Consider the following 27,197-nt stretch of genomic DNA (forward strand, 5'->3'; position numbering starts at 1 on the left):
TTGATTCAGGTTGAAAATGGATGGATGAATACTCACCAAACCATGCCTGCTGGTCCCCCTGCACCTCGATAGCCAGCCCAAAGTCAGCCAACTTGACCGCCGCCCCCTTCAGCTTACTGGCCAATAGAAGGTTCTCAGGCTGGGGGGGGCGGAGTCAAACAGGTTAGAGGTGAGAGGTCACACGCTCTGGGAACAAGCCGCCCACAGACACAGATCTAAAATCAGATTAGCCAAACCAAATCCTAATCCAAACCATTAGGGGTCAACGATGCTAAACTGCTCTTAAATCAGTGTCTGGGGCAACTCCCTTTTCTGCCACACATATGACAGAGAAACAGAAATGTGCACGGGACCAAGTCTCTACGTGACCACGGACATTTTCCATGCTGGAGCTGTGGACTTGCTCCCTCAGTCTCATGGATTCTGAGAGAGTGAATTGGTTGCAGACATGATACGTTTGTCCACAGTAACACCAATCCACTATTAAAATCCATGAGTGGGAACAAAGTTCACACTGCAGGGAGAAGGATACAGGGGGAAGGTGTGGTGTCACAGGAGACGTGGGTGTAAAAACAAGTGACTCGGCCACATATGGGTAACCACAAACACACGCCGCACACTAACACAGTTTAGCACAATCGTAAATATATGCAAGCCCCCAGCAAGCACACACACACACACACACACACACACACACATACACACACACACACACACATCCACACATACACACACGGACACAGGTGCAGAAAGGTCTTTGCTAACCTAAGGCCAGTTAGACAGTGTGTGCTCTAATGAATAATACATTTCCTAACATTTAGAGACTCTAAACACAGCCAGCCTGTGTGCAGTCAGTTTATGGCAGACATATGAATCAACAGGACATAGACACTAACTGACAACTGGACACATCTACATAACAATTTACATAATGATGAATAAATCCTCCTGATTATGAGGCATCTGAAAACTTTAAATCACTTCAGCAAAGAACATCTCCCCTTACAAAGTTGACAGATTGGAAATCTCATAAACCATCATGGTTACTCTGAATTTATTTATTTATTTATCTATTTTCTTGGTAGAACTACAGGCTCACAATCCATTTGAACATATCCAAGTGAGCTTTCTTGCATTCTCTTCCCTCTTCCCTCCACATAAAAATGCTCTCAGGAGGTTATGAGAATACAGACTAAGAATAGAATATTCATGACCTTGGAAAATCTTTCACGTCTCAACATAATTTTTATACAATTATGCAAATGGTGATCATTCCTGAGATTCTGGCTTGTGGTTGCTCCTATTCCTGTCACCGTAGTGTTGCAGTCAGAGTACGACACACTCACACAAAGATACTAGCATGCTGTCTGAAACATAGCCGTAGTATTAAAAGACGATCTTTATTCTTGACATTGCCAGGACGAATACTGAACCAAGAATAAAGACTTCATTTGAATTCTAATCCAGCAAACCAGTATTGCAGAAAATCTCAAAGCTAAGGTCAAGGTCAAATCACCTTTATTAACTGTCCAAAGCTTTTAAAGCCCCTATAAGGATAATAGAAGAATGTAACAACAAAAGAAATCTCTATAATGATATCATATTTCTTCCTACTAGAGGAAACAATGAAAACTTCATCTTTATTTCATCAAACGAACTATAAAAAAATAAAATAAAATAAAAAAACGTAAAGATGCAAAGGTGAGGACTACGAGGGAACTATTGCCACCTGTTACACAGAGTCAGGACTAAAGAGAGCTGCACCCGTGGATGTGGTGATACAAACCTTCAGATCCCTGTGGACGATCCCATTAACATGGCAGTGATGGACACTCTCCAGGATCTGCTGTATGCAGTGGCTGAGGGCAGGCGAGTAATGAACAAGCGCAGGATTGTGATGGAACAAATGGAAGGAGAGACGGAAAGGCAAGAGAGAAAGGTAGAGAAAAAGAGACGGGAAGGGAAATTAATTGAGAGGAGGAGAAGAGGAAACAATCTCATAACAATGTATCATATGTTCCTCTCATTAGACTTCTTATGAGTGATTCTGTTTTCTTGATGGATGACATTCAGTCACATGACGGCAAGTCGCAGGATATAATGTATTACACTGTATGGACAAACCAAAGCTAAACAAAGTCTATGACAAGAAAACACAGATGCACACACACAAGCACATACACACACAAACACACACAAACACTTTTTTTTCACACACACACTCTCTCCCTCTCTCCGTCTATGAGTATGATTAATGCCGCAGGCTATGTGTCGTTAATCACCTTTATAAATAACTCTATGAGATGCCTCAGAGACAAGGCAGCTGCATCACACCTCTGAGACGACCATATGTGAAACACACAAATATACACACACGTATAAAGGTGCACACAGTTGTTCTCTCCAGTAACGGACAGAGATGCATAACAGCTGCTGTGCTCAGCAGTGTATGTGGGTGTGCACTACCTGGCGTCAGCCTCACTGTAGTACTCCCTGGCTACGATGTCCTCGAACAGCTCCCCTCCTGTCACCCTGTGGGGAGACAGAGACAATATTAGTGTGTGTAGACATCCTTACACAACGTACAGTTATTACACCAGTGAACAATTTAGGTCAAGCTATAAACTTGATGTTATGTGTCTGTTTGTGTGCATGAATGGTTGCGTGAGAATGCGCAAGAGGTGGTTACATGTTTCTTTGCTGGAGTTTTATGAATGTGCAATAGAGGTCAGGGGATGTAGGTCAAGAGCCTTTTGCACCAGCTCTTCATCAATCCAAATGTGGTCTAGTTAGAGTTTGCTAAGCGGACACCTAGGCACCATCACACAGACTAGCTCTTACTCAAGAGGACATGTGAAATTTGAATGTGTGTCTGTGGGAATCTCTTACTCACAGATCAAACACCAGATAGTGGAAACCCTCTTCTGATATGCTGTCATGGAGCCGTACTGTGGAGAAAAGATCACAGGAGAGAAGAGAAAAAAAAAAAAAAAAAACAGAGGAAAAAAACAAATAAAAGAGAAATCGGTTATACACTTAGGTCAATACTCATAATTTCCAGCTTCCTTTGTTTTGCTCTGCCTCAGAAATAAATTGTTAGTTGTCAGGTGTATCAGAAACACAATGTAAATCAAGTAGCTAAATGAGTCTGCAATGCATAATATATTCTACCTCCACTTAATATGATGATTCATGCTGTTATTAAGATCAATATATGATCAAAACTTTTTAATGCTGATTTTTAAACTTTAAACTCTGATTTTGACTACTTGGATTTAAGGACAGCTAGTTAATGCTTTCTTTAAATCCATTCAAATGTATAAATATTCAATATGAGAAAATAAACTTTCTGAATTGCTTCCACGTTAGGCCTTGATCCTTGCAGCTGTGCTGAAATTGCTACTGTGTTAATCTGAGGTATTAACACACGCAGGAGTTTGTATTGACATTAGGAAGTCAATAATGCCCTCAAAATTTGACTCCTGATAATAGAGAAGAATTGTCCCATATAATTCCTTTGTTTTCCACCAATATATCATATATTGTCTTTTAACATAACACATCCAGGAGTCAAAATGATCCGTCACAGTTGTTCTCAAACTTTAGAAGAGCAGAGATATCTTGAGAAACAATTGGAATTGCAGCTGTGATGGAGAACTGATTTGAGGAATCAGAATTAATGACAGCGAAGGAAAGAAAGAACATGAGAGGATGAGTTTGAACAGAAGAAAAGAGGAGAGACAGGTTCTGTCAGAGGCATAATGAGGAGGAAAGAGTGTAGAGGGTCAGTGGTTTAGGGGGAGGGTGTAGTGCTCCCATGTCTTTTTGATGACGCAGCTGGGAGAGCACACAGATTCATCATCATTAGATACCTGTGTAGACACACACACACACACACACACACACACACACACACACACACACACACACACACTTGGTTTCTCTCACTTGCTCTCTCATAACTGTATCTAGAAGATGAATAGCCATAGCAGGAATCACCAGAGACCTGAACAGAGTATGTGTGTTTTCGTTTGTATCCGTGTTCTTGTGTGTGCATATTTTGAGCATCGAGGACTTGCAGCTCACCGATGTTGGGGTGCTTCAATAGACGGCAAATCCTCGCCTCTCTCTCCAGCTTTTGATGATCTGAAAAAGAAAAAAAAAAAACAAACAAACAGAGGAGACACAAACACAGAGAGAGAAACAGAGACAGGTTATTTTTAATACTCTTCATTATTCCCTGCTATGATTGGCTTTCTGAATCATCTAACATGAAGTTGGCTGCAAGTTAGTTTTGACTCAGTGGAGGACACAGCGCAGTGTTTGGGCATCGTTGTCAGCGTCAGTGTGTGTTTCTGTACCTGACATTCACACTACTGCATGTGTGTTTGTTTGTGCGCATGTTGTGCCTGTCTGTGTGTTGGCTTCGCATCAGCCCTGGTCTTTTCCTTATCAGAAGTGAAATGCTTGACAAAAATAATGTGACCTGATATGTGCTTGGTTATGTGCCACAAACAGACAGGCAACAGTGAAAAGCAAACACAGTGGGTTCATGTTGACCTTCGGTGTCTGGCTCGATATGAGCCCCTGCAATGAGCTTACAAGTTCCCTTTGCTAACCTGAGGACAAAATAAATTCACAAGGATATTCAGAAGCTTAACCCAAAGAAAATGTAACAATCAAAAAGTCTATCTTGCTATTAACATTCTTAAAATTAGTTGAAAATCAGTATTCCCAAATTAATGAAAATGTTTTATCCTCCATTGATATTACATATCAGATATACATACATGGCAAATGTATGCAAAATCACATGTAGAATAATCAGTGTGATGTTCAATGTACTCATTTATGCATACATTAGAGACTAATTCCTTCAAATAATAATTCCTCAAACTTTTTTTCTTTTTTAATTACCCAAATTTCATGGCCTGAACACAACACTGTCTTCAGGGTGAGACAGACAGGACCAGTTACAGGGGTTACTGTACCCCTGCAGCAATGTGACCACAGAGAGGCTGGTCACATGGCATCCCAGAAAACATTTCACATCTCTCCTCTGTGAGACCAGACTGATCTTATCTGACTTTGTGAACAAGAAGTAATGTTCAAATCGCCCCTTCAGAAGAAACCATAGTCCAGTGACTCTGATTTGGAACAACTGAGTCAGAGCAGCAGTCGTTATAATGAGCGATACATTATGGTGTTGGGGCGACCCATTTCAGCTCTGCCTTGGGACATACAGAGCAAGAGAGAGAGAGAGAGATAGAGAGAGAGAAAGTGAGGGAGAGAAAGAAGAGCAGTGGGTTCTACTTTCTTTTTTTTTCAAATAAAATAGGACGCCTATTTTTCACTCTTATCCTTGTCTCCTTCCTCTGCTCTTCTTGATGCTATGGCAACTGTGGACTCAGTGCAGCTCACAGGCAAGACCAACAAAGAACACCAAGCAGCTTGTTCCCATTATAGGTACAGGTATCTGTTTGTTTGTTCGTGTAGTGCACCTATAGGAAGCCACAGACAGACACACAGACAAACTTAAGGCTCCAGTATACTTTAAACTAAATGGAACTTGGCGTGCTCTCAAACGCTCTGTAAAAATGCCAGTACAATATGAGTACTGAGACTGAAGGACTGCGCGAGCACAGCAGCGGGTGGAGTTTATCAGTCGCAGTGAAAAAGATAAAGCCAGAATAAAATCCCAACAGTGAAATGCAAAACAAATACAGCACGAGCTGTGGCTGCAGTACAGTAAAAGCTAAAAATACAGGAGGAAGAAGTTTCTGCCGTGGTACAGAAAAGGAGATGAAAGCAGCGTGTGCCAGTCAGTTTGATGATCTTTTAAAACAAGTGATATTATTAAAACTCTTTCCCATCCTGCCCTCCAAGTATATGCAATCCATCAAATTAAAAAAGTACTAAAATTACAAAATAATTAACTCACTAAGCATAATTTCTTTCCTTATAAGAGTAAAATGTAAGGTTTTCTGCATATACTTTTAGTAAGGATCTGTAAATAAAACTCAGTGCCCATTCAGGTGCAGCATGTGATTCAGACCCAGACTCAAAGTTAAGTTGGAGTAGTGACAAATGAACAGCAGATAAACTGTAAACATGCAACCCAAGGCCACAGGACAAACACATGACACTACAGGGGTGGTGGAGAAGTTTGTGTGAAAACTTTTAACACAAGGCTCGCACGCAACGCAACACTACAAACGGACCCCAATGCAGCACTTTTGTGTGGTCACAAGTTCGCCATATTGCCTGTGAGAGTATGCCAAATTCTTGTTGGAAGTATACTGTCAGCTTTACAGACAAGCACAATGGCAGAGAGATAGACAGGCAGCCTGACAGGCAGAGCCAGAAACAAGGGCAGCTCAGCCATTATTTCATGATTAGCAGGACCCTCTGAGCAAGGTCACTAATCTCTCCATCTCTGCCTCAGTCTTACCATATTACTGAAAAGTGCATGATTCCCTCTGCTTCTCTCAGTCTAACACACAAACTGTCCTTTGCTAATTTAATAGATTCATTTTATTATCCAAATCTTCCACTTTTCTTAATCTGTCACTTCATTTTTATGTCACTTTGTTTTTTGGTTATATATGAATGTTAATTTTAGGCCAACAGCATCACGTTGCATGCTGCATTGCTGCTACAGTGGTTTTGATGTGTGTGTTGGTGGCAATGACTTTTGCATTTCACTTTACTCATGTTGTCAGATTTCTAACTGTAGTGGCTGTCCATCAGTTTCCAAAATGACTCATGCATACCAATATTTATACAAAATGTTTGTATAAATAATAATATACATAATGCATACATAATCTTTTATCGAGATACATTTGTTGTATGTAAATAATCAGATATCCTGTGTTCACATAAAACTTCCTTACTGTCTTACATACCAGCTCCACTTCATAATTCATCATCTACAGCAGACAAACTACTAGACAGCATACAGCACTCTGTTGAAGTTGGACTGGTCCAGATTTTTTAAAGGGAAGCATGCAGCCTTTCTCCACACAAATACATTTGCCCACAACCAAAATAAGATGTTTATGTATTTATTTTGTGTTCTTTTCAAATGTCTCTCTGGAAATGTATTTGAAATTGTGAAACAGAATGTTGCATTCATGTGCGTTCTTTCCCATTCAGATGTAGTCTTTTGGATGCAATGTTTTGCAACCAGCCGTAAGATTTTTGAATATCAGAGCTCTTCAAACATAGAAGTCGACCATCACAAAAAGAGAAAAAAAAGTCTCACCCAGTGGGAAACACGGAGCCCCCGTTTTCAGCTGATTTATGGTGCCAGGTGGTCACATAGCAGTTGGGGTCCATGAACAAGAGTTTATGGGGTCTTTTACTCAAATGTAATCATTTGGACTCTGCATTGTGAACCAATCATAGATAAGAGTTTTAATACTCAAGTAACATTAGAGTAGCTACAGTTATTGTAGCAGCATATTTGTGTGAGTAAGGCAATGTTGTTTTAGACCTACATTAGGAAGACATAATATAAATAGTTTCTCTTTGAAGCAATAAAGTCACCATTGCAAACACTGCTTTAAAGGCACATGCAAAGGCAAGCCATGTTAGGTTGGTTGTATTTTTTCACTGTACTGTAACTAACTGTACAGTCCGTCATACGATTCCCTCACTCCCACCGTCCATCATTTTCCACCTCCACTTTTCTTTCACTCTCTCTCTCTCTCTCTCTCTCTCTCTCTCTCTCTCTCCTCTCTCTCCCTCCTCCACAGGTAGTCCACCTCTCAGCCGGCCGGACATCTGTTGTCTAGCAACTCCTGCACCAATCAGAGCGTCAGGCCTCTCTTCTCCTCTGCAGTGGAACCAGCCTTGCATGCAAATGGCCGACATGGATAGTTCACACACAACTATCCAACTCTCCACAAGTACAGACAGGAAAGCACAAGTAACTAGTCCTGTAAGAGCATGCACACATAAAAAAAAGACATGTAATTTAAACACCTCTCCCCTGGAACATCAAATCATTTAATCCTTGACACACAGAGCATAGGAAAAAGAAGAACACACAGTACGCTACAACAAATACCAAGACCAAAATTAAATTTTTGTCCGCATTAGATACTTTTGTTTAGAAATCTGCATATTTATGATATTAAAATCATAACTTTTCATTGTAGCCCCCTGCAATCACAGGGTATGTTTGACATCATACAGCAAAGATGAAAGACAAAAAATGTGATACTACTGGGTTTATGCTTTATTGAGTCAAGATGTTGAGGTCTGGTCAGGTTTAAGCAGATTCTTCTGGAGTTTGGATGTTCTCCCTGCGCTCATATGGTTTGGACTTGTGTATTGTGTAATTCTTAAAAACTTTTAAGACATGCTAGTCTACTGGATCGGATTACAAAAGTGCCCATAGCTGCGTGGGAAGTTGTGATTGTCTGTATGTTAGCCTGACAGGGCATATTCTTATTTTTTTTTTTAAATGTATGAGAAAATCACATTTTACACCTTCCACTGAACAAACCTCTGCTGCAGTCAACTTTGAAATCTCCCTGACTCTGAAAAAGTCTCAGACTGACAACAAAGAGTTGTGACTGGCTGCTATGCTTTACAATATTTTAATGTATCTGCGCGTGTGTGTGTGTGTGTGTCCTATGAGAGGCGTTCTGCTTACCTGGTTTAAACTGACGGCAGCATTTCTACATAATGTGAAACCAGTGTAATTGTGCAGACACATGTGGAGCTACTCCAGTCAGCTGTTATCATTCAGGACTGTTTGGACGTTTTTGGCCTGATCTAAGCTGCTTTTCTGAATATCTGCCTGTATGCATGCGCTCTGCCCAGCAGTGTATGAATTTCTATTCATAACTAAACTCCATGATGGTTGGTCACTTCATTTACAATATACCAAGTGGCTTCCTGTTTTCTTTCAGCAAAAGGTTGTCCCTTGCATTTTTTTTCATGTCGGTAAATGAGTTAGAAATTGGGTTTTCACCTGCTGTTGTTGTCCCTCCTCCTCTTTAATGCCAAAAAACATTTATTTGTGCCATAAAATAATCTAATTCTGTCAAATCTTACAGTAGCCACAGGAAGAGTTTTAGTAATCGTCTTGTTAGCTCATGGCACACAAAACTGTCTCAAAAGTTTCTGTAGTTGTGATGTATTACTTTATTATGGATGCAGCATATTTAAATATTTTAAAAGTTAAACGCGCATCTCTCATGTGAACCTACTTAAATGTGCTGAGTGGTGCATCTCTGTCAGCTGCTTTGCAGGCTGTGGGACACTGACCTCTTGCATTTGTCATGTCATAAACCATCTTGTCTAAAACAATCTATTTCTTGGCATCAGCATTCCAAGTATGTAGCCTCTGTGCTGCCCAGATTAGGATTTCAAACTTCATACCATATTTAGTGACAGCCCACTTGTCATTGTATGTCTATGTTAGTAAGTCAACCAGCCTGTCACATGCTAAGTGGAGTCATACTGCACATTACTTCATCAAGAATTACATTTCTACAGAAGTTCTGCATGCTGAGTTAAGAGTTCCTCAAACATATCTTTATCTAACTTTTCATGGAAATGCCTTCTGACACATACATTTTTTTCAAAGTAACAAAGTTATGAGTAACTCTGACCACTTTAGTAATAACTGTAACACATAATGAGATAAGAAACTGTTGCAATACTGAGCTAACAGTTAAAAAATGAAAGCTGGTGAAAACAGCATATTTTTTGCTGCCATAAACCAGTTATCAGAGAAACCTGTCTAGTTTTACCAAGAAGAGAAAATGAATGATAAAAAAGCAACCATTTTAATCCTCTACTGAAGAGAATGTGTTTATTTGTTTAATGAAGATAATATTAGATTGTAAAAATATGAATATTAATATTACTATTACTATAGAGCATAGAGAAAACAATGTAGACCTACAGGGAAGTGATCCTTATTGAAGAGTAAGCCCCTGAAAAGCTAAGAGGCTTCAATGGACACAGATACCATTCTGTAGACTTGATTGTTTTATTTGACTTTAATCAACCTTCCATGCTGATTTTTCCTGCTGCAGCCCTTTCTTTCAGTTGGTATGAAAGCCTAAATAAAGCATGGATTTGTTATTATCTACTATAAAGTATTCTCCAACAACTTGTTGTTGTATGTCATTTTTGTGGTCTGTCTCAAGTTTTAATGCACTTTTAAGAAGTCAAGAAGACATCGTCCGTGAAAGAGAAACATTCCAGGTCCAGAGACCTGTTTGATTGCACTTCAGAGTGATGTATTGAAAAGTTGCTTACAAATTGTCTAAACACTGCAAATCACTGCCGTCACGAGACAAATTCCAAATTTCAAAATCTGACCCCAACAGACCCCTACCTCTATTTCCCCTTCTGTCTCTCTCTCTCTCCTGCTGCTTGTTTTTCTTTCAGTTTCTGTTGTGTCACGTCTGCAACCGCACTGCAGCAGAGTGTAGTGCTCTGTGTGTATGTGTGTGATTTCTTTGCCTTTTTGTAGTTTGACGTCCTGTAAGTCTAATGCTACCAAATTTAGGGACAGACAGAGAAGACACAGGCAGACATAGAAAGCTAAAACAAAAAAGCATGAGACAGGGACAGAAATAGAGACAGAACAAATACCTGACAGAGAAAGGTACTTAAATACACACACACAAAAAAGAGTTGGACAAAGAGGATGAACTTTAAACATCTTATATATACCTGCTTTGTATCTTCACTCAGCTTGACCAACTTATTGTGGTCATCAGATTTCTCTCCTCATTAATAAACCACTCACATAATATTGTCCTTACACTCATTTCACTGAAACATAAAACTCACTCACACACACACACACACACACACACACACACACACACACACACACACACACACACACACACTAAAGGAAAAGAACAAAATGGGTTTATGGTCCCACGCTGATATAGCATAAGCATAACACTGGCTGATCTGTTCTTTTCCACAGCAAATATATTAACAGCCATCAGCCGGACCAATACCAACTTATTTTTGGAACAGGGCTGAATTGGAAAGTAAAATTAAGTTTTTTGTTCACTGCAGCTTTTCAAATGTACTCTGTTTCATACTTTTCACTGTTGGTCAAACAGGATGAGCAGTTTGAAAAACATCCTGTGGGAACTTGTGATATTACGCACAGTTCAATCAATCTGTTTAAACAATCAATAATTTAATCGATGATTAGAATAAACCTCGGTTGATGTCCTAAACCTAATCCACACAAATTCACCCACCATACACGCTGCAACAGGGTGCTGCAATTGCTCTGCTTCAATTTAATTAAGAGTTTTAATTAAAAAGATGTAGTGGGTTGAATGTAACATCCTCTGTGGCCAGCAGCTAAGTAGTCCTCCTCCATACGTTTCCATTCGACCCCCCACAGAACCCAGGGGTCTAATGAAACCATCCAGGACGCTGAGACACCGTCACCCTCCGCTGGTTCCCAACAGAGGAAGAATTATGAGACTGATAACTCCCTTGCTTTCTCCTCTAAGGAGAAACAAAAGGTGGCTGGTGTCAGAGATAAAACTGCCCCTGGAGTATTGCTGGGAGTCTCATAACATACGGTAATGCCTGCCTTTATCTTATCCAGTGTAATACAGACACACACATTAGACTATTATGTAAAAGTGCTCTAATCCAGGAGACATCCTGACCACAGAACTAAACATAGAGACATATTTCTAATCACATACGCTATATATACACACAAAGCTACAGATTTGAATGCAGAGATGAAGCCCTACCATTAGAGGGGCTCTTTATTATGATTATGGCTCCATTACTGAGGTAACATTTAGTGTGTGTGCTGCAGAGCATTGGCAGCAACCAAGTTACCAAAATGCTGTATCCATTATCACAGTATATGCTATTCTTCTTGAGAATATCATGTCTGCTATTTAAACAGCAGTAATAAAAACAGTTAAAATTCTCTCTAACTTCATAGAAAGAAAAAAAAGGCGGTCAAAGTCATCACTAACAAGAGCTGCCATAGCAACCTGCTATGTCTGTGCAGGAGGCAAATAGCCTACATTGCTTAATATAATTGTGCAACTATATGCGCATTAAAGTGTGCAAACAGCACACCACTGTTGCTCTTAATACTTACAGGAAAACGCCACCTTGTCTACATCTACATGTTCCTGCATTTACCCACAATGCCTTCCAACAAGCCCCTAGAGATTTTCCATCCAGCTTTGTCTTTTACATAAAGGTGAGGAAAGCCTTAACGTAATAACAGTAGGATGTTGCTGCTACACTGCATCCCCTGCCTATACTGCAGCTACTTCAGGCAGGAAAACTGGTATCTCTACCTCTTCGGCTTCTGATTTAAGTCTGCTAGATTTTGGAGCATCAGAGCAAAATTGGACATCTGGAGAGGAGAAGTCGTGAAGTAGTACTGACGATCACATCTGATATCTCCAGGTGATGTTTTAGAAATGGAAAATGTTTTCGCAGCCTTATGGCACCAGTGCTAGATGCATCTACAGCATCCATCTCCATCTGTTCAATGTTTAAAGGAACAGAAAGACACGTGATTATTGTGTATACTGTTGATATCACTTTGATAAACATTTTAATAAGTGCTCATGCTCTTGATATGGTTCTTCTGGGAGACTAAAACAACACATACAAAAACACATTTGTCTCTTTAGCTTTCGACATGAGTATGTCTATTGCTCTGTTTCACAGCTGTTTCTTGTTTCACATGTGAACCAGTCTGATAAAGACAGCAATGCCATGAAGTGTAAACACTCGAGGAAGGGAGACCAGACTTAGGATTGTCATTATGAAATTCACAGACTGCAAGGACGCCAGAGGTGAAGTGAGGAAGAAAGAAGAGGAGGGAGGACAGAACGGGGGAAGATTGTAAGGGAGGGAAAGGTCATAAAAAAAAAGAAGAAAAATCATAGGTTGAAAAGGACATACAAAAGGCAGAGTGAAAAAAAGTGAGAGAGAAAGAGGTAGGAGAAGACAGAGGCGGATGCACTACTCTGTAATTAAGAATGCCCTCACTTTCTGCAGAGTCCATTACCCTTGTTAGTCATACTGAAGGTTCTTTCGGGGCTCAACAATCAATCGTTTTTACATCGAAACCCTGACATTTTAAAAATGCAAGAGCTGCAGTTTTGATTACAGTTTACATTATTAACAACGTTTTAAGAGCTGAAAGTTTTATCTGGTGACTGCTGATTTTTGCAAGCTGAATCTTTTCACTAAAGAGGATTAATGTTAAAAACTATAAAAATGAAACTTTAGCCTTTTGTCTGATTAGTGTGCTCTCTACATGTCTAGCTAAAGCTAGCCTACTATATATTACTATCTATGGATTGGTGTGTATCATTTCAATAATGAGTGGTGAGTCTTCTTCTAGGTAAACAATCCAGCTGATTACATCACATTGTTTTCAGGCAGGTATTTCATGGCTAGCTAAAGGTGACTGTTGAGTGTAAATTACAAAAATCTCAAAGTCAAACCTGTAAGCACACCATGAAGTAGCTTGTTTTGTCAGTCTGTGAAGCTAATGTTGTCTTAAGAGTAAAAACTTTCAGGTATTAGTCAGGTGTCATTACGCCACGCCATTGCCACATGTCATTGCTGGGGGGGGACAGCTCATTCTTGACCTTAAAAATAGTAGTTTGAAAAAAAAAGAAAAAAAAAAGCTTTCAGCTACATCTCCTAATGGTCTTTATCAGTGATATCAGTCATTTGCTCAGTTGTCATGGAGATGGTTCAGCTGTCATCATTGAACAAATTCCATCTGCTGCAGAGGATGAATCCACGGATAAGAGATGCTGCTGAAAGCTTTGGCAGAAATCTAGAGGACCTTGATTTCAGATGTTTTTGTCAATGTCAGGCGTAATGTAATATCTTACTAAATGTGAACTGATTGAGCAGTTTTTCTACAGAGAGGCCACTGGGGGTTTACTCTGACACTGACTTTTCTCTGGTTGATTGATTTGAAAAGTAGAAGGGAGGACTGGTTTCAAACAACTGCATAATTTCATCTGATTATTTTATGGAAACTGTCATTCAGTTTGGGGGTAGCTGTTCAACACCTTGTATATCACCATAAAATGGAGATTAATCTAATAATGCAGAAAAAAACACATACCCATGGATACTATAGAAGCACACAAACACCCCTCCTATAGTCCCAGTCTCCCTATGCGCATCTGCTTGGCCAGACAGGTGAGCATCGGCTGAAACCCAAAACCTGGCTCCTTTCAACGATATATCTTCAATACTGTGTGTGTGTGTGTGTGTGTGTGTGTGTGTGTGTGTGTGTGTGTGTGTGTGTGTGTGTGTGTGTGTGTGTGTGTCTGTGAGAGAGAGAGAGAGAAAAAGAGAGAGAGTGAGAGAACCCAGAGTGAGAGAATGACCAACATTTATTTTTAGCCTTCAAGTACCCAGTGAGTCATGTGATCCCCCTTCTTCCCACTGATCCCTCCTTCCTTCCCTACCCTCCCATTTTTCTGTCTCTCTCCCACAATCACAGCTCTCTCTCCTCTCCCTCCTTCCTTTCACTTCAAAGTGAGGCAACACAGTGTCACAGTGACACGGGAGAAACACAGGAATAAAAACGATAAAAGAGGGAAGGGAATGCAGGAGGGAAGACAAATCTTTATCTTGCCTAATGAAGGAAAGCGAGAGAAAGGGGAACGATATGCAGAAAGAAAACATGCACACATACACATACTTATCTGTGTCTATCTATATGTGTAACACTGAGGCAGACTTGCTTACACCTTGGCAACAGCTATCATCTCTGTTACCATGACACCTCCACATTACAAAAATAACAATGGCACACCACAATTACTGCAGAAACTGTCCACTCTGAAGGAGGGTCAGTTACGAATCAGTGGACTGGAATGACATCAAGCCAAGAACAATGATGATGATGCAGTCTCTGCAAAACTGATGGTGATGTTATCACCATGGTTCACTTACAGAGAATTAGGGATAAGAGTCCAAATAAGATAAAAAATGGGAGTAAGAGAATGAAAGGCGTCATTAGTATCAACATCAAAACAGATATTATTAAATCTGTTGATTCCTCCCTCCTTGTGAATGCTTCTTCATTCACCCTATGTCACTCCGACAGTGCAATGTAATATTTCCACAGCTGCCTTCTCTAGGCCTTTTTTTATTCAAAACATCTTTACTGTAATGGATTCAGCGCTGCAAATCTACCCAACTGTTAAGACAAGCGGAAAGGGTCACATAGCCGGCAACGAGGCGAGTACACAGATACACAAACAAGGGCATTCACGTGCACAAACACACGCACACAAACAGATGAGGGATTACAGACACACAAGCACATGCACACTCACGTACGCACATAGCACATCACAAGCAAATACAAAGTGACAAAAGATAGCAGACAGAGTTATAGTGACAGCACATTGAAGCATGCATGAAGGGAAAGGACAAATATTCAAGTGCTGTGAGGGACGCACACACACACACACACACACACACACATACACACACACACCCACACACACACACACACCCACATACTTAAGTGTTGACTTTCCTCTCTTTCTCTCTCTGATTATCTGTCTCCCTCCCTCTGCCTCCCATCCTTATCTTCCTCTCTCTTATTTTCTCTCTCTACACTGCTTCCTCTCATTCACTGACTCATCTGCTGCTCTTAATGAAATGCTGCATAATCAGGATTGCAGATTGCAGGACTGTGATTGGTCCTATAGGCAAAATGCACACATGTACATGCATAACCAGAAACACCGAACACACACACACACACACACACACACACACACACACACAGTGGTGGAGGGGGGTTGGGGGGAGGTCATGATCCTTCCAGAGAGAAGGGAATCAGAGTTGCAATTCTAGAGCTTATCGCTGAAAGAGGGTAAGACCATATCTGACACGCCAGCATGCACGGTATGTAAACCTCTATACACACAAACACACACACACATACACACACACAGGAAAGAGTGTGTGTGTGTGTGCGTGTGTGCGTGTGTGTGTGTGTGTGTGTGTGTGTGTGTGTGTGTGTGTGTGTGTGTTTGAATCCGCAGACCCACATGCATATGTGGTGAGATAACCCTTTGCAGTATTTTTGGAAAATCTATCCCAGCACGCAAGTGGTGAGACACTGATCCGTCTGCCGAGGTGTCTATTACCGACACTGCATTCAGCAAGCGGGAGGGTCAGCATGGGCAGAAGAGAGACAGAAGGAGGGAAAGAGCAAAGGATTGGGTGAGGGAAGCGAGAGGAAAGCAAACAGAAGAGACACGCAGCGTGAGGGGAGCAAAGAAAGGAAGAGATAAGAAACAGAGCAATGGAGGAGGGAAGGCAGGGATAGATGGTGAGGTATTAGTGGGTAGAGGGACCTGGTGAGAAATATTAACAGTGTCTTGTATATCATTAAAAAAAAGAGAGAGAACAGATATGAAAGAGGAAGAAAAGGAAAATGCAAAATAGGGAAGAAGAGCAAATGCACAAGAGCAGAGAACATGGAGAGGGAGGATGCTGAGGAGGAGGGACACTGGGAGCTGCTGGAAAGGAATGAAAGGTAAAATACTGCAAAGGGGGGAGGGGGTTGCTTGTTAATACACACATACTACAGCACTATAACAAACCATAAATTTGCATCATCACAATCAAACTATAGGCAACATGTGCAAAACACCCAAGGTAATTTCCAATAAATTGTAAACAATGATATTTCAGTTAGAGAGCTCAGCTCACATCTACACTGGCCCGACTCCTTGTGTGGTAGGACAGCAGTCATTGGTTACCACAAGTAAGCAAACACTGACAGAGTACGCTATTGGCTGAAGAGAAGGAGGAACAGCAAAAGGCACAACACACCATTGGTTAGTAATCACGAATATGCTTTTGGCGGTTCCTGGGTCATTCGTGTGCTCGCACGTGCACATATGTGTGTATGTGTGTGTATAAGCTAGTGTGTGTATGTGTGTATGCGTGTGTGAATATGTGTGTGGGTCCCAGGCCTGAAGCAACCAGGCCAGCGGCTACAATTACAGTGACGGATGTGAAAGAACTGGGTCGGCTTCGCAAGAGATCTGCCCCTGGGACGACAAGACCAGCCAGAGCCCTGAATCAATACGCAACACATGCACACACAGGCAGGCAGGCAGGCACACACACACACTCACACACACACAAGGTTGCATGTGACAAACATTTACATAGAAAACCAAAGGACAGATATGAATAACACAAAACGGGACACGTACTACATGGAACAAAAAAATGCAAGCAGGCAATCAGCTGACATATTTTTCCCCTTTTCTTCTGTGAACACAGAAAACTTCACCCAAAATCCAGATGAGTGCCTGCCCCTGTGTCCCTGTCTGACTCTCTGACTTTCTCTCTCACACACACACACACACACACACACACTCACACACACACACACACACACTCACACACACACACACACACACTCACACACACACACACACACACTCACACACACACACACACACACTCACACACACACACACACATACACACACATAAACTTGTTCTCAAAGCCCTAAAGCCTGTTTCAGGGGCAGTAATGTTAACAGCTCATCCACACATAACTCAGTGACATTTGGGGCATTTTTTTTTTTTTTTGCTCATGTGTGTTGTGTGTTTCTGTACATGTTTACATGTGTGTTTTTGTTTCCTACCTCTGGCAGAAAGCTTCTTGGTGTTGATGATTTTGGCAGCATACTCCTGTCCAGAGGAGATCTTCACGCACCTCCTGACCACAGAGAATGCTCCCCTGAAATGAATACACACACAGGGAGATCAAAAAGGTCAATGCAACAATATGAAGTATGATCTATACCGACCAATGTACAAACAGACAGGTGTTTCAAAACAGGGGCCCAGAAAAGAAGTGGTTTATTTTAAAAAGCTTGAACCAGATTCTTTAAATTGAAAATGGTCTGGCTTCTTCTTTTTAATTTGCCAATAATGGGGGCCTGTGTCAAATTATCATAAATCTGACATTCGTTGCAGTTTGTGACTACAAGTCTGGAGGGAGATGTTTCCATGGTAACTTATTTAAAGCTGCTTCATAAAAAAGGGTTTTCTGATTTATTGAAATAAGCCTGGCTTAACAAATAACCTTCCTTTGTGAAACAATCCTCAGATGTCATAGATGACTAATTACAAATGTGGTTGAGCTCAAATTTGATCTTTTACAGTCACATTTTCACATAAATATACACAAAAGTCTAGATGCAGCAGCAATGCAGCACACAAACCCACTCACACACCACACCTACAGTACACATTGTCCTCATCACTACAGGAGACCACTAACACCAAACAAATGTGCCTACCAGCCCACTATTGTTTCAGCCGTGTTTTGGTGTGTCAGGCACATGTATGAAGATCAAAAAACTAGGTCAGCTATATTTGAGGGAGGAGAAGAGCAGAGTGCTGCATCTCTCATCTCTAAATGCAACCGTGGAGCGGTCCGCCTCAGCTCCACTCCGCTCTGCAGCCATGCAGGCCGCTTTACTATTCAACCTCCATCTCTGTCTATGTGCATGCCTCTTCTTTCAAATCCAATCTGTTCCCCTCAGCAGCAAATTCCCGTCGAGCTCCAGACAACATCAGAGATATCACAAACAGTTAGAAGCACTTGGATACAGACACGAGACAGACAAAGCTGAGAATGCTCATTACCTTAAATGAACCCTGCTCTTTCACTTACTTCACTTCTTATAGCTGACAACTGTAGCATGTCGTTAGCACACAGTGTTACATTATTTGGTTACAATATGAGAAATAACTGAAGCTCTGTGCCAATGTAATCACTAGCTACTGCTATGTGTATAGAAATGTGTATTATGATCATGTTATCTAACATCCTCTGGAGTGAGCAGCTTGCCACTAAAGCTTACCTCTAATTTATAGGGGATTTGGTAAAGGAAATGATCATAGCATAACATGTTACGTAAGAATTTCACTACACTATCCTGCATAGTTGAGCAGCATGGCACTGTGAAATGCATATGCTGACTGTGTCTGTAAAATGAGTCTGTACAGTCCAACATGATATAACGTACAATAACGGCACAGTTAAAGTACCTGTGCTTTTGTGTTTAAAAGAAAAGGCAACCTAGCCAGAACAAGGTGCAGTGTTAGCAGCCAAGGCCATCTGCAATGAGGAAGGTTGTGTTTTTTTTAAGTCAAGTCAAATATGGTTCCAAAATTAGATGGCGTACACTGTACATGACTAGCTTGGAACATCTGATTATGTAATTACATAAAATGCTTCTCAAAGATAAAAATATGTTTGCACAGGGATGCAGAGAAGGGGTCCATGGGTGACCAAAGGTCACAAACTGATATGACACTAAATATCATCATCTTGAGCACATTTTTTTTAAATAGTCATTTGATATTACCATTTTGAAACCGATGCTGATATGTCTTAGAAATCTGAATGATTTTCTCCTTTAATTTCACTGAAGATCACAGGAAATATAAAGTATGTTATGGTCCTTTAAGTGCTGAATCTTAATTTATCAGTATATTTTATGACATCCCCTTATTGCCTTTTTCCAACATTTTACAGCATGTATATAACTTTTGAAACAATAATCTCGGGGTGATTGAAACATTATCAATATCCCGGATATTTGGTCAAAAACAATGTGGCTAGACTGTATGTCAGTGTGAGGGGAAAACGGTGCTGCACACAGTAAAGGGATCAGGTGAGTTAAAAGGTACTACAAAAGCAATATGGCTGCATTATTAATGACAGATGGTGTAAGATGAACACAGGATGGATCACAAAGGCAGGAGGCTGAGGCTGCAGAGGCGATTTCCTCTTCCTCACTAGAAACACAGGCTTCCATCAGGGGCAGTGATGGGAGATCGATTCCTACAGTAAGTGGGAGACAGTGGGTAACTGGGAGTACACTTCTATCCACTGTATCTCTCTCTGCTTTGGCTGAACGTCAACCCAGGCTGCAAACATCTGGGACTGTGTACACTGACCACAGGGTGCTGGGCAAACTGCAGGTCAGGCAGTGCATAACCACATAAATAACCTGTACACATACACACATACAGACATGCATGTAAACCTCTAGACACACGCTCTTAAGAACTGGTACAATACACATCCATGAATCCATGGGCGCGCGCGCGCGCACACACACACGCACACACACACATGTAGGTACGTGCGGATCTTTCACTCCCATTCTCTGTCTCTATCTCTCAGGGGTGAGGAATTCCCTGCCTGTGTCTGATAATTGACCGCAGCTCGGTGCTTGGCTGGGGAATGTGTCATCGCCGACTACATGCTGTCGCATTACAGAGTGTGTATTTCTGTCACGCTGGGGGGAGGAAGGGAGGGAGGTGGGGTTGATGGACGGGGGTATAGAGGAAGGAGGTGGGTTACCAAATCTCACCATTTAACCCCCGAACACCCCACCCGATGCATTTCACCCCAGTTCAATTTACAACCCGGGAGCTCCTCGCCCTCCTGTGGCACCCCAAATGCCGAGATGCAACATCAGTGGCTGCACAGGATGGAGGCGAATGACGACACGCTCGACTCGACATCTTCTTTCGTAATCACAAAACGTAAGCAGGGCTACAAATGTAGCATTAAAACAAATAGGATGCCACCGCACAGGCCTGCATGATAGCCTACATGGTAGCGTTTTTAGCCACCCTGCATCATATGTTTCAAGGCTACACTATCAGCAGCGCGCGCAAGCACACTCACAAAAAAAAAAACGCACAGACACACACAAGAGCCCGGAATCCGCGTCCTTAAGCCAAGGCGGCCTATTACATAACAGGCTGATATTTCATACAGGGATGATGCCAGATGATAAAAAAAAAAACATGCTTCCTTACTTCCCCAGCTCCTCGAACAGCTGATATTCGTCGGTAAATCTCGTGCAGATCGTTAACGCCATCCTGAAGGAGTTGCCAAGGGGGTGTGCGGAGAAGCGGATAAGGTGCACTCACAAACAGTATCCACCACACACAGTCGTCAGCACCGCCCGGTTTTGTCCTGGACCTGCAAGCCAAACGGAGGGATTCATGCACAGCTGAAACGCATCGGCGAGAGCTCTGGTGGGATGACTTCTGCGGCAAAACACTGCCTGCGCGAGTGCTTCAGTGTGGGCAAGGGGGGCTTCCGGCGTTGTCGTTTGCTCTTTCTTTTATTTTCTTCACATGCAGCAGTTAGTCACAGCTCGTGGACACAGCATTTTGTGTGCATGTCGGTATGTGGCGTGTGTCCACCCAGCGCTGTGAGTGTTGTCTCTCTGCGCGCCACAGACGCCGCACTACCGCACCTACCCCCGGCTGTGGGCTCAGTCCCGCCCCTCTGCCTGCATCCTAACACAAGCCAGTAATAATAATAATGATAATAATAATAATAATGATGATGATAATAATAATAATAATAATAATAATAACCGTACAAGTTTTATTGTAAATATTAACAATAGTACCATATACGTATTTTAATATAGCATACCTTTACATTAAAGGTAAAGGTATGCTTTACATTAAAGGTATGTTATATTAAAATAAAAAAAGCTCCCAGAAAAGAAAAGAAAAGAAAAGAAAAGAAAAGAAAAGAAAATGACCAGATTTGTTTATTTAAAATGAAATTTACCATGCACACATACAGAGAACCACACTATAGGCTCTGGAGCTGGGGGCTAAAAGAAGTAGATTCATTAAGCATTCAGTAGATTGTTTATTCAAGCTAGGCTAGAAGATGTAAGGGGTTGTATTAATGAACAGTTTTTTCGCACAGTTGTAGCTGTTGATTTGTAGTGAAGTATCAATGACAACACCTTTGTGAGAATATTTGCTAATCACAGCAGCAGTAAAGTTGGTTGCCTTACTTCATTCATGACTTATAAGTAGGAATTCACCTGAATAGAATAATTTTGTGTGTAGAATAGTTCTGTCTGGTAAAACTATAGCATTTATGGCATTAACTTTTTTAAAGAGGTATGCAAGTCTGTGTACCTAATGTATCAAAAGTATCAAGACACAGCTGCAAAGTGTGATTTCTTATTGTCATTTCTTCAAGAACACCACGTCATATCTCTGTATAAATTGGCTGAGAAAGAGATGATGCAGTGTCTAATGCATTTTGTTTGTATACTCGAAAGTGGTCTCGAAAGGTTATTTCGTAAATGTAATTTACTGGATTACTCTTGTCCACAAGTCTGGCTGACCTCTGTAGTACTCATCTTCATTTAGACATTCCAGACAGTTCATGCTCCCTAGCCAACTAAGCAGAAGTTTAACCTGCCACTGCAAATGATTAATTTAATCTTAAACTTAGTCCTAGAGTTGCTCTAAGTCTCCCTTTTATAGTTGTTTTAATTCAATTCAGAACAGGCAAAATCCCAGACTACTTTAAGATAAGTCTCTGCAAGTCACTTTGAGTTAAGGCAGCTCAAACAGGCATTTTAGTCTGGGACTAGGTTTAAGCCTTGTCTGTGAAACTGGCTCATTGTCTTTGAAGTAAGAGTTGTTGGCTACTATGTGGTTTGTTCAGCCGCAGCTGTAAATTCTTCATGTCAAATGAAGCTATAATCCATCAAACTAGAAACTGGAAATAAAAACACAAATTTATAGTATAGTATTTATAATAGTTGTCAGTGTGACTGAACAAAAGTTGTTCCAATTTAAAATCCCAGATTAAGTTAAAATTTAAATTTGAACTTGTTTTCTCGAGATTAATTTAGGGGTGGACATCACAAAATTTTTTTCTGATTCCAGTCACTTCATTCAGTATCAGTTAATGTCTCAGCAACCTGTTATTTACAACAGCATTATGAGATTATGATTGTTTTAGTGGCTTGCAGGGTCTCTTAATATGCTTATATCTAAATTCAATTAACTCGGCAGAGGGGGAACTTACATTTTGAAGCTGAACGACCTTCACATTCACACAGAGGTTTATTTATCCATGTGAGAATAAACTCAGGGAAAGTCCCGATGGCAAGATAAACAGGCGGCATTATATGGTTTAGCTCTGTAATGTTGACTAGAGTGACGTAACAGTCCAGTAAGGAAGTACCAAGAGGAAGTGGAATTCAGTTAATCTGGTGCAAACTTCAAGCACTGCTTCATGAGCTTTGAATAACTTTTATTGCTAGAATATTGCATTATTAGTTGTTTTTGTGTTTTTGTCATTGGACAGTAGTTAATGATGTATATGTGAGAATATCTTTCCAATTACAGTGTACAGTGTGATTACAGTGATGAGAGATGAGAGTGATGATAGCGATCATACAGTGTGATTACAGTGTCAATTGTAAAATTATCAAGTAAAGCATTAGGGAACATATTTCCTTCAATTCATCTTGTTTACTTGGTTTTTTACTTACGGTGTATATTGTTGGTTATTTAGCTGAAATGCTCGATTGATATTGACAATCTCATCCTTGCAAATGACATATGACATGAAAGTCTAACTAATAATATTTATGAAAGACAAAATAAAGCAATTCCATTTTCAATTTCAAATGATCTTTTTTATTTTGATCAATAGGCCATATAGATATTATAGATACATTTCATAAATACATCAATAAATAATGCTAAAGACATAAATAAGCGACAAAGAGGAGTAATCTAATCTGTATTACTGGACTGATAGGAGCAGCCAAAATTGCAGAAAAGAGTTTTGGCTAGAAAATATTTAAGTAAAATACAAACAAGAACAGACTTGTTAACAAAATTGCATGTTTGATACAAACATAATCGAGTGAGTAAATTCTATTGTCCACTTCAACAGTTGATCAGGACATCAAGCAGACCCCTGGTGTTAACATGAAATGAGGGTGATGACTCAGTCATCTGATCAAACAAATACTTTAGGGTACTTTTCATTTGTCCATAAATGGCTCAGACTCATTGAAAGACGTCACTCGCCATCTGCTCAGCGTCTTCTGCTGCAGAGAAAAGAAACACAAAAGAGTCATTAGTTTGTGTTTCGAAAGCGATTCGGACATTTTCTGTCACATTATCCAGTTTAACTACCAGCTACTGTATGATTGACCTGTACTTACTTGGACATGATCTTCTGAATCACTTTCTTCACCCAGGGAGCCTCGGGGTCTAGGCAGACCTCTTGGCCTGTCTTTTTCAGAGTAGCACTGCAACACCAAACAAGATGCGGAGACGCAGTCAGAACAAGTAGACTTTGATGAAAACCTCATGCCAAAGCCAACAAGGGACAATGACAAAATTTCAAAGTACCAACAACATCACTATCTAGATGGGACAAAGGCTTTGAAATTAGGTCTTACATGATCTCAGTGTCCTCGCAGTGGGAGTTGGCAGGAATCAGTTCCACCTTTGCAATGTGGCGGCCAATGGGTTTGCTCTCTGTCTGGATGCAGCGGCAGTGCAGCTCTACTCCCAGGCTTCTCAGACTCATCCCTGTAAGGATACAGGAGTCACATGTGGTCACACAAGTGCAACAGTGATTGCTGGTATATCTACGTGCACTGTAGCAACAACAAAGTAGTGAGAGCTCACTTGCCGAATAACAAAATAATCTTACCTTCACTGATGGACAGGGAGGCCAGGAGCACCATCATAGCAATGACAATCACTCTGCTGCTCGTCATTTTGCCCTTTGCAAATTTTGCAACAACGAAACCAATAAAAGATAAAAATGTCCTTCAGAAAGCCCTCTGACGAAGACTGAAGAATATAAATGTAAAGTGAGGAAGGTGTTTTCTATTCCGCTCTATTCTTCTTCTTCTTGTTCAGCTCCCACTCTCATCTACCTTTCCTTTTTCTTTGCTCAGCTGCCTTCTCGCTCTGCTGTTTGAATCTAGCGCTGAGGGAAGGCTCCTTTTATAGTCACCTCTTGGAAGTGAGTCATTTCCCAAGCTACTTAAGGTTGCGAAACCTGGGATTGTTTGCACATGAGCGGGAATTTACAGTCCAAGGAGCAGAAAGACATCTGTGACTTATCTGGAGAGATAACTAATGCGGCATAATCCTTTTGAATAACTCAGTGACTAAAAATCTGTAAACCAATTGATGTGACAGGAATGCTTGAGAAAAATTCTTTACAAATTAGGTATATGATGTTATTGCTGTCAACACTGTATTGCACTACTACTCACACCAATCTCATGAACTACAGATTGATCAACTTGCAACTGATTCATGGATGACATGTAATAAAATTAACCATTCATTGCAATCTGTGAATGAGTGGCTGACAAATGTGTTTTGCCATCCAAAATTTCACCAACAGGAAGGGGTATTTGTTGCACAACTCCAATCATGAACTTTTCACATACTCTGAAAGCTACTTTTTAACAAAAAAAACAAAGAATTTCAAAACACTGCTCAGCATGCATTGCCATATTTATTGCTGTTAAAGTTTAATAGTGGCAAGTGGGTGTCACACACCTTTATTGCACAGGGACATAATTGCTCAAAAAAAGTTCATCAAGGTGAATACTGTGTACATTCAGACAATGCACACCTGCCTAATGTGCACTAACATGCTTAACAGAATGTGTTAAAGCATTCTTGTGGCATTTAGAAAGAGACAGGGAGAAAGCTGGTGTCTGACACTGAGTTTATAATCTGGCAGTTTAATTTAATATATATACAACAATAAAATACAATGAACTTTTGACATTAACAGACCGAAAGCACATTATCACAAAGTAAACTCATCAACTGCTTGCTTATTGAGTTTGACACATCTAAAGCAACTCCAGGAGACGTGCCAAAAAAATCTCTGTGAATCAAAGCCTGACACAACCTCAGCAAGCTCAAACATGCATCTGCTCACAGCCCTGACGCCACTGAAATCACTGTTGCAGAGCAGAAGAGAAGTATTGGCCAACTTCTGACAAGGGGGGGCAATCTTGTGGTTTTTAGACTAATGCTTGAGTTGTTGCACCACTTAAACAATACGTGCTGATTGGAAGTTTTTGGACAGGAGAAAGATTTATGTCTGTTAACAGCATGACAGTTTTAATTTAGTTTTTTATTTCTTTATTGAACAGGAACTGAAATAATCAAGGTTAGGAAGCATATCCCCTCGGGAACAACACATTTCCTTTTGTGGTCATCACTGGTCAGACTGTACAGAAATTAAAAGTAGATGTGAATATCCTGTTTAGTTAAATAGAGGATGTGATAAACTTTGCTGGAAAATTTATAAATGTATGTTTTTTGCTGTTTTTTTGATCAATGTGGTGATTTTCATGTAATGGCATGTGACCAGCATGAATTAAGAAACATATGACCATTTCCACTTATTGGTTTTTCCCCAGACTTACCCTGGGGTCAGAGTGCTAATATTAGATGATTTTTAAAATAGAAAATATAGTGAAGAGAGATGTGTTTCAGCCGGTCTGTGTACTTATGGCATCTCATGTCTTTAGATACATAACAAAAGAAATGGTATATCATCAAGAACACTTTCATTAGGCTACTGTTACAGATATGCGAAGTTTCATTTTGTAGTGCATGACCGGTGCCCCACACACACACACACACACACACACACACACACACACACACACAAAAGAGGAAACAAGCTCTGCAACTTGATGGTATCACAGAGGAAGTAGCCTTCTGTGAAATCTTGTTTGGCAGCATGATACATAGATGTTTGGATATTCCAAAATTTCCAGTTGACCTCAGCTAAAACCTTCATCATTGCAGAAAACTAAAGCTGTAAATAAATATCAATATATCAAACTCAGACAAAACTCTAAATTGGCCCTCCATTATAATCATGGGTGACGCGTGTTAGGGATTTCATTAAAAATAAATATTGGATGGATTGTTATGACATATGTCTTTGCAACTGCTGGATGGAAAATTCCAATGACAACGGGTGATCTACTGACTCTTCAGATAGTGGCATCAGCAGGTCAAGGTTTTTTCTTTTCTACACAAATATCTCAATAGAAACTTTCCAGCTGGTCAACAAAAATGCGTGCAAGAAAAAATATTCAAGTGAGATATATCAGAAGATTGCAGAAAACGGACAAGAATTGCTTTGCAACCACTCTAACAAGGGCTTTGTCCTGGCAAGAAAACAGGGCCCTTAGTCTTGTTAATTCAGTTTTTTGATATGTCACCTTCTTCAGCTTTGATATACCTTAGCACAACAATGCATA

At 40.5% G+C, this 27,197-nt stretch overlaps 2 protein-coding genes across 14 annotated transcripts in view; both read right to left on the reverse strand.

Annotated features, from left to right (window-relative positions):
- The window catches only part of LOC111231374 (calcium/calmodulin-dependent protein kinase type II delta 2 chain), a 35,488-nt gene extending 14,148 nt beyond the window's left edge, over positions 1-21,340 (reverse strand). For all 13 annotated transcript variants that reach the window (XM_022758436.1, XM_022758437.1, XM_022758430.1 and 10 more), the window contains exons 1-7: positions 20,911-21,340; positions 17,709-17,803; positions 4,087-4,146; positions 2,894-2,948; positions 2,467-2,532; positions 1,787-1,859; positions 37-139 (exon numbers count right to left, since the gene is read on the reverse strand). In XM_022758436.1, the coding sequence (XP_022614157.1) occupies positions 37-139; positions 1,787-1,859; positions 2,467-2,532; positions 2,894-2,948; positions 4,087-4,146; positions 17,709-17,803; positions 20,911-20,972 (514 nt within the window). In that variant the 5' untranslated portion in view covers positions 20,973-21,340. The remainder of the gene's footprint in view (positions 1-36; positions 140-1,786; positions 1,860-2,466; positions 2,533-2,893; positions 2,949-4,086; positions 4,147-17,708; positions 17,804-20,910) is intronic.
- A 2,209-nt stretch (positions 21,341-23,549) lies between these two features.
- On the reverse strand, positions 23,550-24,880 carry LOC111231462 (interleukin-8-like). Its single transcript, XM_022758559.1, has 4 exons — positions 24,599-24,880; positions 24,342-24,474; positions 24,102-24,188; positions 23,550-23,984 (listed from the first exon to the last, which is right to left on the reverse strand). Exons 1-4 carry the CDS (start codon positions 24,663-24,665, stop codon positions 23,972-23,974), a joined length of 300 nt encoding a protein of 99 aa, XP_022614280.1. The 5' UTR covers positions 24,666-24,880; the 3' UTR covers positions 23,550-23,971.
- Positions 24,881-27,197: the final 2,317 nt, after the last annotated feature.

This window comes from Seriola dumerili, unplaced genomic scaffold, assembly GCF_002260705.1.
Source record: "Seriola dumerili isolate Sdu_G_001 unplaced genomic scaffold, Sdu_1.0 BDQW01000301.1, whole genome shotgun sequence".
Lineage (NCBI taxonomy): Eukaryota > Metazoa > Chordata > Actinopteri > Carangiformes > Carangidae > Seriola > Seriola dumerili.

Excerpts from the sequence above, each read along its gene's own strand:
- LOC111231462 (XM_022758559.1), bottom strand. The coding sequence starts at position 24,665 with ATGACGAGCAGCAGAGTGATTGTCATTGCTATGATGGTGCTCCTGGCC. Across the intron at positions 24,475-24,598 it reads CTCCCTGTCCATCAGTGAAG|GGATGAGTCTGAGAAGCCTG; the intron begins GTAAGATTATTT and ends GTATCCTTACAG. Across the intron at positions 24,189-24,341 it reads TGCGAGGACACTGAGATCAT|TGCTACTCTGAAAAAGACAG; the intron begins GTAAGACCTAAT and ends TTGGTGTTGCAG.